The sequence below is a fragment of the Leptodactylus fuscus genome, chromosome 5 (assembly GCF_031893055.1).
Source record: "Leptodactylus fuscus isolate aLepFus1 chromosome 5, aLepFus1.hap2, whole genome shotgun sequence".
Lineage (NCBI taxonomy): Eukaryota > Metazoa > Chordata > Amphibia > Anura > Leptodactylidae > Leptodactylus > Leptodactylus fuscus.
The window spans coordinates 72,333,407-72,351,932 of record NC_134269.1 but is presented as its reverse complement, the minus strand read 5'-3'; the positions used below and the strand labels follow the sequence as shown (position 1 = coordinate 72,351,932).

At 39.7% G+C, this 18,526-nt stretch overlaps 1 protein-coding gene across 1 annotated transcript in view; it reads right to left on the bottom strand.

Moving 5' to 3' along the window:
• Positions 1–1,283: 1,283 nt before the first annotated feature.
• The window catches only part of SLC27A2 (solute carrier family 27 member 2), a 44,042-nt gene continuing 26,799 nt past the window's right edge, over positions 1,284–18,526 (bottom strand). The window contains exons 2-10 of the mRNA XM_075273391.1: positions 17,317–17,526; positions 14,384–14,542; positions 13,791–13,915; positions 12,646–12,840; positions 10,970–11,060; positions 8,988–9,186; positions 7,013–7,110; positions 2,914–3,044; positions 1,284–1,883 (exon numbers count right to left, since the gene is read on the bottom strand). Of these exons, the coding sequence (XP_075129492.1) occupies positions 1,707–1,883; positions 2,914–3,044; positions 7,013–7,110; positions 8,988–9,186; positions 10,970–11,060; positions 12,646–12,840; positions 13,791–13,915; positions 14,384–14,542; positions 17,317–17,526 (1,385 nt within the window). The 3' untranslated portion in view covers positions 1,284–1,706. The remainder of the gene's footprint in view (positions 1,884–2,913; positions 3,045–7,012; positions 7,111–8,987; positions 9,187–10,969; positions 11,061–12,645; positions 12,841–13,790; positions 13,916–14,383; positions 14,543–17,316; positions 17,527–18,526) is intronic.

The following is an 18,526-nucleotide window of genomic DNA, read 5'->3' as shown; positions in this document are numbered from 1 at the left end:
CCATCTGCTATTTATCATAAAATGCTATTATTTCTTACATTTTTTTAACTATATAAATTGCTGCATTATAATAATTTTCTTTATTTTAATAGAATTATCATAAAAGAAGTTTCACAGTTGGTAACATGGAATTATACTATTGCTCTACCCCAAGTGGTGAATATCCAGATTTGTGGCTGATGTGGTGGTATAAATAATAATCTATAAAAAGAGATGGCGGACAGCAGATAGTTGTTCTCTAGACCCTTAGAATGCAATGATAAAATCAGCTAAAATCCTCTTTCCCCAAATAGACAGTGATACGTGCCAGTGACTATGGCTACAGAATCAGCCCCCCTTTTCTGACCTGGGGTATTTAGAAACAGTACTGGGGTAACAAACTGAATCTATGGCTTGGGTATAGGAAAGTAGTTAATAGGTAATGGTACAAAACAAATACTTTTCGGAAACTTTCCTTTCCTAAGTTTAAGCAGAGGCAGAGACTTTCATATCCACCTGAAAATTCTCATTTTAAAGCGACTATTCATTTAGTAGTCAAGAATGTCGCAGAGAAGATCTGAAGTTTTGTATTTGTAGCCTGTGCAGTGCAAACCTTAATCCAACCATCCATAGGCAGGTAGCTTCGCATAGAAGATCGAATGGGCATATTTTTAGGAACAAAGCATAGGCTGATTGCAAAGTCAGCCAGTCTTTATATAGGTGCCAATCAATGGCGATTCTGAAGATGTCAGATATTACCTACTTTCAAGGCTGGCAATCCTAAATAAAGACTCACTGGCTTTGCCATCCAAGACTGAACTTTGAAGAAAATTTCACAAAGTGACCTTCTATTATCTTGAGCATAACCATGTTGGGCACTAGGCACTGTGTCCACAACACCAATGTATTTATACTGGACATTGACTAATTTACTAATATATTTCAGACTGATGATCTCCTGGGTCAAAGTTAGGGAGCCTTCACACGGAGTTACGCTGCGCTCATTCTGATCGTAAAAACACGTTTAGAATGAGCGCGTAAAAAGCAGCTCCCATTGACTTGAATGGAAGCCGGCATACGTGCGCTCCCCATTAAAATCAATGGGAGGCTTTTTTCCCTATTGCCTATTGTATTACGTGCGTATCACATTGAAAGCAATAGGAAAAAAAAGCCTCCCATTGATTTCAATGGGGAGCGCACGTATGCCGACTTCCATTCAAGTCAATGGGAGCTGCTTTTTACGCGCTCATTCTGAACGTGTTTTTACGATCAGAATGAGCGCAGCGTAACTCTTGCAAATACGGCAAGTGCTCAGCCTGCAAAGAATATAACCACGTAGAAATCTACTTAGTAACTGTAAGCCTTCATGTCACACTGTGTCTGTCTCTCTAGTTTCTCTCTTAAAGGGCAAGCAGTCTTATATTCTGTAATGTCTTACAAAGATTGCTCTAAATGAGCAGTGCTGAGTATTGCAGCTGTATTACACCACATGCCGCTCATGTTGTTTATTTTTGTAACCAGTTCAGAGGGTCACAGCTTACAAATTGGCCCCAGTGGGGCATTAAATATCATCCTGATGGAATTGATGTTGTTACCAAGTAACCACTTAAGAAAGTACAAACATATACTTACATTACCAATCTCTTTTTATATAAAATAATCTAGCCAGTCTTAACACCCAGGGTACGATGAATTCAGTCACCAAAGCTTTCCAGTCCTTTACAATCTCACAGTTTTATTCTTTTGTTTTTCACATCTTCATAAATAGTCTGGGTCATGGGGACGTATTTCTTTTCTCTCTCGTCCAGAAAATAGAGGGGGTCAGTAATATTAGATGGATCAAACCCTTGTTTTACAAGATCCACTTTGCGCTGCTTGAAGGTTCCTGTGATCTCCAGTTCTTTCTAATAAAGCACAAAAACACCTGATGAGAAGCAATTCATTGTGAAAAGGTAATGTCTCATTAGGGAGAGACTGCTATAGGGACATGCATGGATTGAGATATATATATATATATATATATATATATATATATATATACATACATACATATACAGTACACAAGCACATACATATACACACACACTGGATCAGCTGTTTGGGAACAGTGTCACTCCAGGTAATGTCTGCATGCTGCTTTCTTGCCACATGATGTGTAGCGCCAGTGTTATGTTTTGCAGCGCTGTCCCATACATTTCAGTTGGCTAACGCTGCAGTACCTAATCCTGTTTCTACACATTGTGCGGCAAGTGAACAGTGCAGCTCCTGGCAGGTAAGCATGTCCCGAGAATAGATGTACTGTAAAAGCTGATCTGGAGGGTCCCAGGTGTCAGAACCTCTCGCATGTAATATTGATGGACTATTCTAAGGATAAGCCATCAATATTAGAAACTGAAAAACTTGCCTTCCCATAAGTCCTTTACAATATTAGTATATTTTATATGGCAGAGGGACCTTTGGAGCCTACTCCGGGTCTAAGGCCCGGTACTGCCTGGTACTGCTGCACTTCCTATAGCTACTCCCCTACTCCACACAGGGCTTAAATAAAACCAACATGCATTGAACAATTAAAAGCTCCATGTAATCAATGCATAAAGTGAGCTAATAACAATGTATACAATTGCTAAATGGCATATCCTATTGTGCTAAGTCAACAGTGCACATGTACAGGTATGACTGCTTCACTGCCCTCATCCTTGGGAGGGTTCATCAGCACTGCGGGTGCAGAGACACAAGACTGGTCCACACATAAAACACTGCATCATCTGAGCAATGGTATAGTGAAATTACTAAAATAATGGCAAGTTAGTCACTAAATAAGTATATAGAACAGTTAGATTTGCTTTCCAAGACTGGCATGATGCATTACATGGTTTTTAATTTGGAAATGTATGATAAAACCACCATAATTTAATGAAGTAATCTATACAATACCTGAACCCGAATGAATCTTGGTCTTGCATAGTTTGGAAGGAAGTCGCGGACATGAGCGTATAACTTTCTACCATCAAAAGTCTCATACTCTCTCAGTTTAAGAGTGGCCATTCCTATTCTGCCTTCATGATCTGTTAAAGAAAGCAAACTATTCAGAACACAACTAAACAATAACTACAGAATATAATATGGTGTTAGTGTAAGAGAGTGAAACAGCCCTTGTGTAGTGAATGTGCCTGTTTCTGTAATAAGTTTAGTTTTTTCATAATCTGACATTTTGTTGTTTGACCACAAGAGGTCACTGTTGCAAGACCACAAGACAAAGGGAAAAGGCTGTATGTCCCTGGAGTACTGGTGTAGACCCTGTTTGGGAAAAGGTGGGCTTAGAAGGAGGAGAGTGTGTGTGCAGCAGCCATTTTGGGCAGTGTGTGCTTTGATCTGAAGTAGAAGGAAGGACTGGAGTGGCATCCTTGTGTAGAGAAGATCCTTGGAGGGCTGGAGCTACAGCAAGTGGAACTGAAGTAGAGACTTCCTGAGATTATCCAGACACCATCCTAAGGAGAAGATTGCTGTCAGAGAGTTGGCTGAGAAGTGACACTGTCAGTGAGATTGCATGCTGTCTGAGGAGCCCCTCTTCCAACTGTTACAAACAAAGGCTAAAAAGTACCTAACAGAAGTAACCGTGCACGCACCACACTGCAAGTTTGGCGCCAAATTGTTTGAGACTGAGAAAGAGCCTGTAGTTAGATAGTTAGGCATAACCAGTATCACAGGCTGCACTACTGGTGAAATATCTACTTGTCTGGTAGAAGGACTAAGACACAGAGGATTCTACAGAGTTATATCTCTCAGAAAGGGACTTCTAAGGAAGTCTGGGAGCAACATCCAGTTTAACTTCACACTGTTTGGCTTACAAGCTAATCAACTATTATATTTTCTTGGTTGTACTTTGCTTGGGGGAGATAGTAGTATTACAATAAGATTGTAAGCCTTGGTGTTATACTGCCGGTGCCTGTGTCACACTCACTGAATTGTTCCTGTGTATTAGGGTAATAAAAAGTAACAGGCAGCTGTACAGGTGCAGCCTGCAGATAGGTAAAAGCTTGGAGTATATTGAAGGCCACACTAGTGGGCACCGTGGTGTACAGCACCAGGGTCTCAGCTTCCGGGCTGAGTGAATGTAAATATCCGGGAGTGTTCTTTTGCGTAAAGGATGTTACTAAATTAAGTAAAATCTTGTCTTTGCTAAATTGAGTTGGACTCGCTTCCTTTGTTCGTGACTTTGCTGTATCTTGGGGAGCCCACCCCGGTACACGGCTTCCATTAGTATAGAAGTATTACTTTTTAGTATTAGCTTAAAGGGATTCTACCACTAAAACACATTTTTTTCTAGTTACCACGTCGGAATAGCCTTTAAAAAGGCTATTCGTCTCTTACCTGTGGAAGTGCTCTCCGCCGCGCCGTTCGTTCAAAATACCGGTTTGTACCGGTATGCTAATTAGTTCTCTCGCAGCGATGGGGGCGTCCCCATTGCAGCTCGAAAACCGACCGCAGCGCCGCCTCTCTGGTCTTCTGTATCCTCCCCTTGCTTCTTCAGCGTCTGTCGGACGCCTGCGCAGTATGCTTTGTTCGGCGAAGATTGCCGAACGTACTGCGCATGCGCGAAACTGCGGTGCCCGCACTATGGCTGGGACCGCAATTTCGCGCATGCGCAGTACGTTCGGCAATCTTCGCCGAACAGAGCGTACTGCGCAGGCGTCCGACAGTACGCTGAAGAAGCAAGGGGAGGATACAGAAGACCAGAGAGGCGGCGCTGTGGTCGATTTTCGAGCTGCAATGGGGACGCCCCCATCGCTGCTCCTGCGATGGGGACGCCCCCATCGCTGCAAGAGAACTAATTAGCATACCGGTACAAACCGGTATTTTGAACAAACGGCGCGGCGGAGAGCACTTCCACAGGTAAGAGACGAATAGCCTTTTTAAAGGCTATTCCGACGTGGTAACTAGAAAAAAATGTGTTTTAGTGGTAGAATCCCTTTAAATACATAGAAGATGAACAATCAATAATGGTATAGTGTCAAATATGTTGAGGAAATAGCTGACCTCTAGTGGAGATAAACACTAGGTACAAGAAGAGGAAAACCACCTGCTATATGTGTATGTATACCACATATACAGTATAAACCTTATAGCTATGGTATTTTTTACCATGCGCCTTTGTGACGATTAAGCTACAAAATGCATAAATGTACATGTCACAGGATATTTGTAGAAAACACTTCATATATCCAATTCCTGATACACTAACTAGTATATGAGGCTTGAATTAAAAGTAGAAAACAGATGGAATCAGATTACTAGGAAGGTTACAGGCCGCTCCATGACAGGGCAAGTCATATCATATTCCAGCGAGTATACTGGTCAACATTATAGACAAAAGTGTGAGCTGTTCGCTATGTGTTTATACTGTTCATTGGCATGGGAAATATGTCCCCTGGTAATTATAAGATTATCTTAAGCACTATGGCAAAGTGAATACAATAGTATAATGTTGGTACTAGGACAGCTCAGTGTAATGTAAAACTACCGCTATCACATGGAAATATAATCATTTACATAAGAGATTTGTAATCAAATAAAATCTTAGCGCCCAAATGCAGCAACAAGTTCTCAGCAGATAGACAGACAGACAGGTAACCTGTGCATCTATGGGGGCCCAATAGGTCAGGGGCCTAGCACCTTTATTTACACAAGACTAGGCCATGTGTTTAATGGATCAGTGCAGAATCTGCATGGCACCAATATTTTTTACAGACTCATTTGGTTCAATGGGTGAAACAGTTCCATGAAAATATCCTGATAGTCCAATCTGTGAAAAACTGGAGGATGCTGTATTTTTTCACAGATTACAGACCATGAACTTGCCTAAATAGGGTGTAACAGCAGCTTCTTGGTGTCTATTAGACTGTAGATAAACTACATTCATGAACTTCAAAGCTGACTATTACTGGTGGATTATTAGAGAAACCTAAGAGGGGTGCTCTATGATGAGATATTGGAAAGCAAGGGCTCCATAACTGTTCATGCACAGAGGCCATCAGATGTCTGTCAGGATAGATTAGATAGATAGATAGATAGATAGATAGATAGATAGATAGATAGATAGATAGATAGATAGATGAAAAAAATGCAGAAGCAGCACAGCATACAAACCGGGTGCAAAACCAAACTGGAAGGTGGCTAATCTTCAACTTTATATAGAAAATGGAAAAAATGGCAGCACTCCAATATTTAGAAAAAGTGTGGATTTATTCCAAGCAGCGACGTTTCGGTTCTTATCTGAACCTTTCTCAAGCAAAGAAGTGAGGGAAAACCACCAGTTTAAATAACAACCACATCATATGGTGCATAATTACAATTAATTAGTTAGCATGTGGATACAATGCAACACAACATCAAAACACACTTAGGTGGAGTGAAAGATACAGTGTAACAAAGTGTTATAAATATACGATGATCTAGTAACATTTTTCAGATCAATATAAGTGACACATATATATAAAATCACATCATATATAAAATATAAATATGAGGAGGAGGAACATCCACTTGCTTTCACTAGTATCATGTATGAATAAACGCCCATGATACTAGTGAAAGCAAGTGGATGTTCCTCCTCCTCATATTTATATTTTATATATGATGTGATTTTATATATATGTGTCACTTATATTGATCTGAAAAATGTTACTAGATCATCGTATATTTATAACACTTTGTTACACTGTATCTTTCACTCCACCTAAGTGTGTTTTGATGTTGTGTTGCATTGTATCCACATGCTAACTAATTAATTGTAATTATGCACCATATGATGTGGTTGTTATTTAAACTGGTGGTTTTCCCTCACTTCTTTGCTTGAGAAAGGTTCAGATAAGAACCGAAACGTCGCTGCTTGGAATAAATCCACACTTTTTCTAAATATTGGAGTGCTGCCATTTTTTCCATTTTCTAGATAGATAGATAGATAGATAGATAGATAGATAGATAGATAGATTTTAATATATCTGTGTTATCTTCTAAACACAGTGCTTCTTACTTGGGACGGGTACTCCATACACATTCACTTCTTCAATGAAAGTCACAAGACCTAAAATATCAGCAACCTCTGTGGTAGCAACATTTTCTCCTTTCCACCTGAAAAAGCAGATATATATAGTTTGTGAACAGTTTTATTATCAGAATTAGACTTTAAAGGTTGTCTACCACCAAAAAAAAAAAAAAGCTTTTGTAGAGCAGGTTAGTGATATAGTGATCTTACCATTATTGTGTCAAGGTGCAATGAGAAATTGCACTTTAATCTGTATGTAGATGAACAGCTTGGTGCGCCTGGGGTAATGCTGTGTATACTGGTGCACCAGTTCATACTTGTCGTCAACAAACATCTGGACCTACTGAATGGCAACCACAGGTGAATATGGGCCCTCCAGCAGGTGCGGTACTCCCATTTATGGCCCCTACAACAGTGTATATGGTTTAGAAGCTATTTTAGTCGTGGTTAACTCCCATTAAGCGATGATGACTAGTGATAATACTCAGATGACGGCTGAGACAACAGTGAATTTCAAGGTAAAAAGATGGCAACAGACCCTGATACAAATGTTAGATACCAGTTCTGTCTGAAGTATACCTTATATACATTCTAAAGGTTCTACTAAACCAGATGTGGTCAGAACTTTTTACCATGAGATCTACTTTTTGTGAAATCTGAGCCAAGTCATCTATCAATGTAAACCATTTCTGTAAATTAAATAAAAACCAAAACAAAACATACAGGCATAATGTGCATACTGATGTCCCAGTGCACAGATAACATACCAAGTGATCTTTACATTACTGAAAAAGTTTACAAAGTGACATAACCATATAGGAATAATGTATATGATGAAATCCTCTTACAGACAAAGTGACATTGTTGCATTAAAATATTGTAAAAAGCTTATATCATAGCATACAGTATTATTTATTTATTATGCTTACTTATATAGCACCATCATATTCCACAGCGCTTTACAGATATTGTCAGTCACTGTCCCATATAGGGCTCACAATCTACATTCCCTATCAGTATGTCTTTGGTGTGTGGGAGGAAATGCAGATGTTGCCCTTGGCAGGATTTGAACCTAGGACTCAAGTGCTGCAAAGCTGCAGTGCTAACCACTGAGCCACCATGCTGCCCAATCTATGCACTTGAATAGGAGCGGTGCAGCAGCATCCTGTCCACAAGCAGTATCTGTAATACAGCTAATCTGTGGGGAGTTTAGGGGTGCAGACTTATACACCGCGTTATACTTGTACATTAGAAGGAACTATTATTATTAAAGGGGAGTACAAGTCAGCAGCTGTATAGACTTGAGGTACTGACCGTCCATTCTATAGGAGCACTATGAGGGGTGCTGCTATAGAGCTCTCGGGTGCAAAAGGGGTGATCATTACATTACTAAGGAAAAAAAGGTTATGCAGACTCATTTTTTATACCGATGATCTATGCACCGGATAAGACCTCAGTATGTGATCTGTTGGGTCAACGCCACCCCTATTGCTTGAATAGGAGGGGTGCAGCAGCATCCTGTCCACAAGCAGTATCTGTAACACGGCATAAAAGATAAAGCATAAGATATTTGTAACTAATAATGTCTTTCCTTGGTCTCCAAGTGACTTGCATTCAGTGGATGCGGGCCCCTTATCTACTGGACCCCTTACAAGCTTCTGTGCCTATTACTCTGATAGCTATACATATGCTTTATATCTCTGCACTGCTCTACCCTGGGCTGCCAGAGTGAAAAAAAGGTCTGTCTAAGGCTTATACTCCAAGCAAAACAAGTCTCTAGACAACAGGTCAATGAGTCTGAACTGCACACTGAAACACAAACAAACTGGGAGACACTACTCTGTACTGTATAGATTGAGATCTGCTGTACTCCAGGTCTAATGTCTACTATTTGACCGCCACTGACCTAAACCTAAACAATATATACTATGACTAGTTACATTAAATTCTGTTACTTCCTCACCTGAACGTATCTCCTACTCTGTCATGGAAATAGACAAAGTTTTGCTGATCCACCATTAAAATATCCCCGGAGTTAAAATACTTGTCGCCTTTCCGGAACACATCCCTCAAGATCTTCTTTTCTGTATGAGACTTGTCTCCAGCATAACCTCCAAAGGGAGAAAATGTTGTAATCTTGCTGATAAGAAGTCCAGGCTGACCTAACAGTATACAGAAAGTGAGAAGAGATTGCGATTATTAATATATGGATTTAAGATTACATTATGGCCCTTTATCTAACACAAAAACAGACTTTATGTGTCCAGGTTCTACCATTAAAAGGGATGTCTGGGATTAGAAATAAAGATACAGTACTTATGGCTATGCTGTAATTGTATGGAGGATGTGCACTGGGATAGTATGGTGCAAGTTCAGGAGGTATCAGGACAGTGGGTTGTTTAAGCATTTAGATGCAGCGGTCATTTGTCACCTCAGCATCTAAGTCATTACATTGCCTGGGATCCACCATCTTTAAAGCAATCATCATCATAGGGGGCTGCCCTACTGGCAGTCATGACAGCTGGGAGCTCATGCCATAGGCAGGGTGCAATAGCAAGTCTTGCAACATATTGTATGAGCGATGAAACATCCGTCATCCTCTGCATATTAGCTTATTAATTATTAGGTGTTTCATGTCAAGAGGGATGAGAGTGCATAAAACAAGTAAACTTCTCCATGTCCCAACACGGCCCCTATACTGTGAATGACAGTTGTACTGATGTTAGTAGGGCATGAGGACATGGCCATGCTGGGGCATGGAAAAGTTGACTTTTTCCATAAGCTCTCCACCACTTAGACTTGAAAGACCTCATATAAATACAGAACGGAAGTTAACTTATGGAGGAATTATAAATACACAATTGGACAACATGTGAGATGCAATGTGAGGTACTGATGGTGGTTTGGGAGGGGGGGGGGGAGGAAGGGGAGTTAATTTGCGCTACAAAGTTCCCTTTCATTAAAGGAGGTTAGTTAGCAGTAGGAGGAAGAGTTGTGGGACAGATCGGTCTATCCACCACTGATCTCACTTGTGTTATTATTTTACTGGCAGGTTTACATTGTATTAGTAAAGTAATTCTAAACTACTCATAATGGGTAATAAGAGATCACAATTTATCAGTCATTAAGGATAAGTCTAAGGATACAGGTTGTGAAGAAACATGACCTACTAAGTGTATATATCATAGAAGGTCTCCGAATAACTTTTGCATGCTTAGAAAATATTTTGTCCTGACATGAGTTGGACATGTTATACAAATGACCATTACAAACATCAATGTGGGGTCTCTTTGGTGCGAGAATCTTCACAGGAATGTATACAATGATTTTTCTAGCCTGCTTCTGGGGGTGTCACAAGACAGTATAACCCCTTATTAAGTATTTTTGGTTGCATAAAGTAAGAAGTGTGAACATTGTTTTCTACTTAAAGGGGTTATCCAATTGCCAAAAATATCAGCAAATACATTCACAGCAGTGCTACACACTCACTGTCCCCTTATATACTCTTTGCTTGGTTTTATTTTACTTGCTGCTCCTTGTATCACTATTATTTACATGCAGTGAATCTGTGGACAAACTACATTTCCCAGGACTCATCTGCTGGCTCTCAATCTCTGTCTGCCTCTCCCTTCTCCACTCTCCCCTGCAATGAAATGACAGGTAATAAATCACTCCCACATCCAAGGTCACATTCTGAAAGGAAGGGGGTAGAGAGCTTGCAGACAGAACAGAACGTCAGTCTGAGGTTAATGACCTGAAAATAAATCAGATAAGCAGTACTGAATTTAAACAGGATATATATTAGGAGGTGTGTTGTATTGATGCCTCCTGTTATTTGGTCCATATATTTTAAAAACTGGAGTACCCCTTTAAGTAATTTAAGTCTGAAAGGGAGAAAATAGTGAACAAAGAGAACCTACTAACAATGACCCAAGTATTGCATACCCTTCTTTGCTTTGATACAACGTCCCTTTGCATCCTTCACAGGCTCATCCTTTTCAATATCATATTTGATAAATTCAAATGGTAGCACTTTCTATTAAAGGAAAAAACACTGAGTTAGTATTGAGGAAGAAACAAAGACATGCAGGATTATATGTAAACTCTGTAGTATAGGATACATATCTGAGTGGTCAGAAACAGGAGAGGAGTTTGTAAATTCTATAATTGGAAAGAGTGAACAGAAACACATGGAGCATAGAAGGTGTCTTCGGGCTAGTTCACACAGAGTTTTTTGCAGGCGGATTTTCACATGGAAACCGCGCGGAAGTTTGCACGGTGGAAACCATTTTCTGCTGCATAAACATACCCTTAGAGTAAGTTCACACAGGGTTTTTCGGTCCAGAACCTGAGGTGGAGGCCTCCTCAGGTTCCAGACCAAAAAGCGGGTAGCCGCAACTGAATGCCCATGCACTGCACCGGCATCCAGTCGCGCACTCGTCTCCAGATTAGGCCCAATGAATGGGCCTAGTCGGGAGGAGGGAGTGTCTTCAGGCACATTCGCGAGGCAAATCGGGCTGAAGAATGAGCATGTCCGTTGAGCCGGCTCCCGGAAGAAAGACCTGAGCGGCTCCCATTGATTTCAATGGGAGCTATCTTTTTTGGTCAGGATTTTGAGCAAATATGGCCTCAAAATCCTGACCAAAGAACCCTGTGTGAATTTACCCTTAGGTAGACATTATTCTTGGGGAATGGACATTTCCAGTGCAATTGCTAAAAGGAAATTGGTTATAGAAAATGGAGGATTTAAAAAGGACCTGTCACCATTCCGAACAAAAAGGTGCTAGATCTTGTAAATGTATATATTGTGGGCCATATACATTGGGGCTATATTGTAAAATCAATAAATCATATATCATAGAATTCTGTATTAAAAGATTATATTACACAACAACATGGTTGAATAAAATTAGTAAAAATATTAAGAAAAAAATGAGAGAATATAGTTATACTTATGATGTGGGCATGTCTAAAAAGAAGGAAAGTTTGGGTTGAGCTAATAAGAATGGTGAAAACTGTGTCTAATAAAAGAATTGATATACATTTACTATATTGGTCAAAAAGACTCCAAATTACAATTGAAATGGTTAATTGTTTGGAAGCATTAGATATATAATTTTCTGATTTTTTGCACTGGAAGATGTCTGGCTTTAATGTAATAGTTTAGGACAATATTTATGGGGAAATATAGAAGTACTGTAAGAATTATAAAGAGAATGTGAAAAAAGGTCGACTGGTTGGGTAAGGGATGGGCACAATGGGTTAAGTGTGAACATTCAATGCAAAAAACAAGGACATAATAATGCAGAGAAAATAAATTATATAAATATATACTCATTTAATCCAATCTAATCATATATATCTATGTAGAATATATATCTAGTGTAGGACAGATGCTGCTGGAAAGAAAGTGTATAGTATACTAATAGCCAAAGTAAACCGCTCACAATGAGTGCACAGAAATTCTGCTCTAGATTATAATAAAGAAACACATAAATCTTACATGTATACATATGATTATCATAGTACTATATACACGCTTAAAATAGTGCAAAGCTAAACAATTATATATATATATGTTTGATTTACCCTCTAGGCATCCTGGTCTTTTAGAAACCTACCTTGAGCAAGGAATTGACTCTTCCCACTGCTCCAACTGTGTTAGTGTAATTCAAGAACAGAACATTTCCTTCTGTAGCTGCATAAAACTCATACATTTGAACATCACCAAATCTTCTCAAGAACTCACTCCACACGTCAGTCCGCAGACCATTCCCAATGGCAATCCGAACATTATGGGATGCATCGTCATCTGTCTGAGAGAAACCAGATGTCAATCAGACCTGTACCTACACATGGGAACCTGGACAGGACCTGCACATCAGCAACAGTAAAGACTATGCCTTCTATTGTAAAGCATGGTTCATAGTCTGCTATATAACTGTCAAGTATAGGGGATTATATAAAATGCCAAACTGTTTGTGTGGGAAACTGTGTAATACTTTGCTTTTTATGTGGTGACTCTGCAGGGATATCAAAGGGAACCTGTCACCAGGAAAATGCAGCTGACTTGGAGGTGTCAGCAGGAAGATATCTTCTAACTAGATTATTGTTCAGAGGCCTAGAAAAAAAAAGAAGTGCTCAAACTAGAAAATCCCTTTAAAGAAGACAGTGACAATGTTTAAAGAAATATTTCCATCTCAGAAAAAGTGAATATACTAGTATCACTCAGATTTGATGTTATGATCCGTGAGAGTGCAGCCAATGAAGGGGGACACAATAGATAAAGGGGGATACATGGCTAAATCAGCACTGTATCCGTCAGTCTCAAATGTGGGACGTATTGTGGCATATCCTAGTGACACACTGTTACTTCATGAGATGGAAACCATATAATAAGCAAGAATTGTGAAAAACTATTTAACTAAGCATTTCTGAGAGGATCAGAACAATAACTAATAAAGTTTTCCTGATTGATACAAATGGAAGAAGACTTTATATCCATCCTCATTGACTTCCATGATTATATAAAAATGGAAGGTCCTTTCTATGTGCATTTCTTTTTTACGGTTTACTCAAAAAAATAACACAGCATGTGCATCACATAAGAAGACAACAGCAATATAAATGGCGCATGGTAGGTAGTGGGTCCAGAGGATGAAAGTTACGCTTCTGGTCTGATTTCTGTGCTATCATCTGACTCAAAGACTGAATACTAAGACATCAAACAACTGATCCAATTAAAATCACCAGAAGATAAAGGTACCTTAGGGACGTTACAGAGGTATCGCAGCACTTCCCCAATGTATTGCACAACAGTCACATTATATTTTCTGCAATCATCCCAAAACTGACTGGCTGAAAACTTCCTGCGCAAGACGATAGTAGCACCTAGAAGACACAAAAAACAGGAGTAAATCATAAAATCTCATACTATACATCAATACTCAAGAACCAATAGAAAACATTGTGCTATGAATTCCCTTCTCCACTGCCTGTCAGTGAGTTGTCGTCTTCTGTACTATGTCAGACATAGATGCCTGTCAATAGATGCAGTAATCCTGACCGATTCTGGCTTTGTAATAATCTGACAGCTTTCCTATAAAGGTTAATCACTCGATTGCTATATAAATGAAATTGTTGGTTTTCCATTTATAGTTGACTTTACATTTTCTGAAATTCCGTCTTCATTCATTGACTTGCATCCATGAGAAATGCAACAAAACTGTCGCAGTGGATTGTGAATTTGTTGTTTACACCAACCAGTGTGTTCAGCTTTTGCTTTCTACACTACGGTGACACAAATGAATGAACAACCAGATAGAAACAGACAGAAGCCATCAAAGAAAGTAATGTTACCTTTAAGGATAGTGCCATGGACACCAATCAACATAGCTGAGCTGTGGTACAATGGGAGGCTAATATATACAATGTCTCGTGGACGGACATGGCAAAGTTCAAACAGGCCACTAGCCATAGTAATGCGCTGGTGGTTTATAATGGCTGCCTTTGGAAGTCCTGTTGAGAAAAAAGAGGGAATATTTAAAAAAAAAAAAAAAAAAACAACACACAAAAACCTTGTACACACCCTCATCGTTTTCTACCTAGACTACTGCAACATCCTCAGTTGTGGCCTCCCTATAACACTGTTGTACCTCTTGTCCATGATCCACTCTACCCAGTTAATCCACCACTCTGTTGGTCCTGTAGATCCTTTCCACCCATCTTTTCACTGTCCACCCAATGCCCAATTAATTCATTTCAAAATACACACAATGGTATAAAATAATGTCCACTACCTTTCCCCATCCATATAGCTTTGCCCTAATATCCTGATGTCTACCTGCATGTACTTTCTAGTCCTCACAAGACCTTTTCTGCACTCGTCAGCTTCTTCCATTATTGTCTCCAAGATGTCTCCTGTGTATCTCCTGTACAGAGGTATTTCAATCTGAAAGCCCTCCAAACCTTACAAACTCTAATATGCCATCTCCACTACCTAATTGTATAAGTATCTTCTACACTCACCTACTGCCCCCTCTCCTAGTCTCTTACAGGAAAGACCCCCTGTCCCTCTGTACCAGTCTGTCACTTAGTAAACTGATGTTAATTGCAACTGTTTCATTATTTATTCAGATTTTTTATATAAAACCTCTTTGTGTTAAATATATTTGTCGTTCTAAAATCTAAAGGGGTTTTTTGACCACCACTTTTTTTTTTAGGAAGACCTATCCACAATATAGGTCATCACTCATCTGTATCTGATCAGTGGAGACCCAACATTTGGACTCCACACTGAACAGCAGATTTGGCTGCCCGTGACCGCCAATAGCTACTGCACTAGACCTGGCAGGATACAGCTCTGCTGCCTTTCTAGTAATATACCCCACGTTCACTGCTACACAGTGGATTGGGCTGCATATCTGCTCCTATTACATGAATAGAAGCAAACCTGCTTTTGGCTTCATCCAATGCAGTTTACTGATAAAAGGTCTAGGGATCACATACAAACAGAATCCGTAGGCAGGTCATCAGTATTTAAATTTTTTTTTAAAAAAAAAAAAATCACCTGGGGTCTCAAAACTGTATCACGCATCTAATGACTTTATCTGCACGTAGATAGCAGAGTCCCCATAGAGAATACAAAGATAGTATATTACTGTCAATGCCTTCCTGAGCACTGTGTGTATGGATAAAGGAAGCCATGATGTTTCGCATGACCATGTAACCTGCCTAACTTGATCCAGAGGTTGCACTGCCTGTTTTCTTTTACTGACTTGCTCCGTTGTGCTATCGGGACATCATAATGGTGTATTTACAGGTGGACCATGTGAGTCTTGTCTGTCTCTCAACTTCACCTAACTCAGTATAAGGTCAATTATAGACATGTGAGATTCTATTAATCTAATCCCCTATTTATTGATTGTATCACAGTAATTAGGGTTGTTTTACATGCATATCTATGAACTTTGTAGTTTCATTATATCTATGCACTGGTGTTTTGTGATAACATAGCTTTCATGTATTTATTGGTAGTGATTTTTAGATTTATTTCCCTATGATGCACTATATAAACCCTTTATATCACATTATTGTTATATCACATTCATTACACTTATTGAAAAAGGTCTTTTAAGGACTGAAACTTTGCACTGGGCTAATGAAAAGTCCCTTTGGTTTTTTTTCTTGCTATTGAGTGCTGCCTATTTTTGGGTTTTCCTATATAGTCATTGGGTCTGGATTGTGGGGCATGCACCCAGCCTTCTGTTTTGTTTGGTCCTGCTCTCTTCTTTTTCTAGTTCGGTGGTACCTTGCTCTATTTTTTTCAAAATGTAAAAAAAAAAAAAAAAAAAAAAAAGTTTTTCCTACTTTTCTGTTCCATTTTCCTAGATGTTTAAACAGAAAAAGCATATTAAAATGGAAATAGCCTACCAATGTATCACCAAAAAAATGCTAAATTATTGAAATATCCAAACCACAAAGCATGTTTTTGCTTTCAAGGCCACGCATACCTAAACCTAATCATATCTGGTTATGAACCATGGAATATGATCTGGCTTTGAATTAGCAAATGGTCCCTTTAATAAAAATATTAAAAATTGTTAATATTTGTCAACAGTACAGTATAGCTAACAAAAAGGCTGAACAAACATTTCTAAGGCCATGTTTGCACACGCTACAATTGCTGTGGGTATTAGGTGTGGGATGGCATTTTGGAGAACCCCAAACAAATAAAAACATTTTTAAACCAACCACGTACCTTATTTAGGCTAAGGCCCCACGGGCCGTATTTGCAGCACTAAAGCACTGCGGAAAGAACCGCGGCGTGATCGCATTGCGGTTCTTTCTGCAGCGCTTTTAAGAGAAAGTTCAGAGTTTTCCTCTGTGGACTTTCTCTTAACATTATATCTACGGGATAGCCGCCGGCGTTTCCGTAGATATATTTGACATGCTGCGATTTGCAAAGCCGCAACGGCTTTGCAAATCGCAGCTTGTCCGCGCTGCGATCTTTTCTGCAAAGTGTACAACGCCTGCACTGTACAAGGCCGCGATTTTTCCTGCAGCGTCTCTGCTGCGGGCAAATCGCAGTGTTTACGTTCCGCGGGGCCCCAGCCTTAATATGGCTATTCGTTTTAGATTTTTCTTGTTGTTTCAGATGTTTCCACCCCCCTACATTGCAAACTATTTAATGTGTTGTATAATTCACATTGGACTGTTTTTACAAACCTGAATTCATATAATATGGTGGTTATGTTAGAATTTCAGATCCAAGATACCAGGAGAAGCATTACCTGTGGTTCCAGATGTATAAATGTACATTGCCAGTGTTTTTGCCCCGACAAATGACCTCAAGGATTTTGGTACAGAGTCGCATGAAGCTGCTTTGACTTTGTCGAGAAATGTTTCTGTTCCTTCACTGACGGATGTTTCACTTAGGTAGAAAACTCTGGCGTTTTCTTTCCTGAGCTCGGGCATGATTTCATCTATGGCATCCTTGAGCTCTTTAAAGCAATATAAGAGAAAGAGCAATGAGAACATTATATGTGGTAAGACAAAACAAACTAGCAAAGTTTTGTATCTAAAAATAAAAAATAAAAAGGTCCCTGTGAACAGTAGAACAAACCAGAGCTGTGTAGTCAGTCGGATAGAGCAAGTCCAACTCATATGTTTTTATTTTTTTTAACAACCCAACTTTGGCTGTGACGCCGACTCCTACATAAATGACAAATATGTTCAGACAGAATCAGGCAAAGATCCTTGAAGGCTAATTTCACATATTTTGCGAGAATTTTGGACTGGAATTTGACACGGAGGCCGCCTCAGGTTCCGGTCCAAAATACGGGGTAGCCGCGACTGGATGCCGGTGCAGTTCACCGGCATCTAGTAGCAGCACTGCGATCCAGATTAAGCCTAAATGAATGGGCCTAGTCGGGAGTGTCTTCAGGCGGATTCGCGAGGCGACTCAACCTGAAGAATGAGCATATCCGTTCTTTTCTCTGGGAGCTGGAACAAATGGCTCCCGGAAAAAAAGAAACAACCGGCTCCCATTGAAATCAATGGGAGCCGTCTTTTTGGTCAGGATTTTGAGGCAAATTCGGCCTCAAAATCCTGACCAAAAAACTCAGTGTGAACTCAGCCTGAGGGTCCATTCACACTGAATTTGGCAAGGATTTTGGTGAGGAAAGAATCTGCTTCAGGAATTAGGAAATGTTTTTTTCCTCCAGCACAGTGTATGGACCTTGAAAAAAAACGCTAGCGGGTTTTCCACATGTTTTTTGCCAAATCCACGTGGATTTTCCACCTCCCATTGACTGTGTTGGTGTTTTCAGGAATCCGCCTGAAGGAAGCTTTTTTCTGCTAGTGGAAAAAAAAAACAAGCTAGCAGAACCCAAAGAACTCTATGAGGAGGCGTTTTTTCTACGTGGATTTTGACACGGATTCAGCGCCAAAATCCTCCGTGTGAATAGACCCTGATTCAGGAAAAGGGTCAGTGATTGTGAT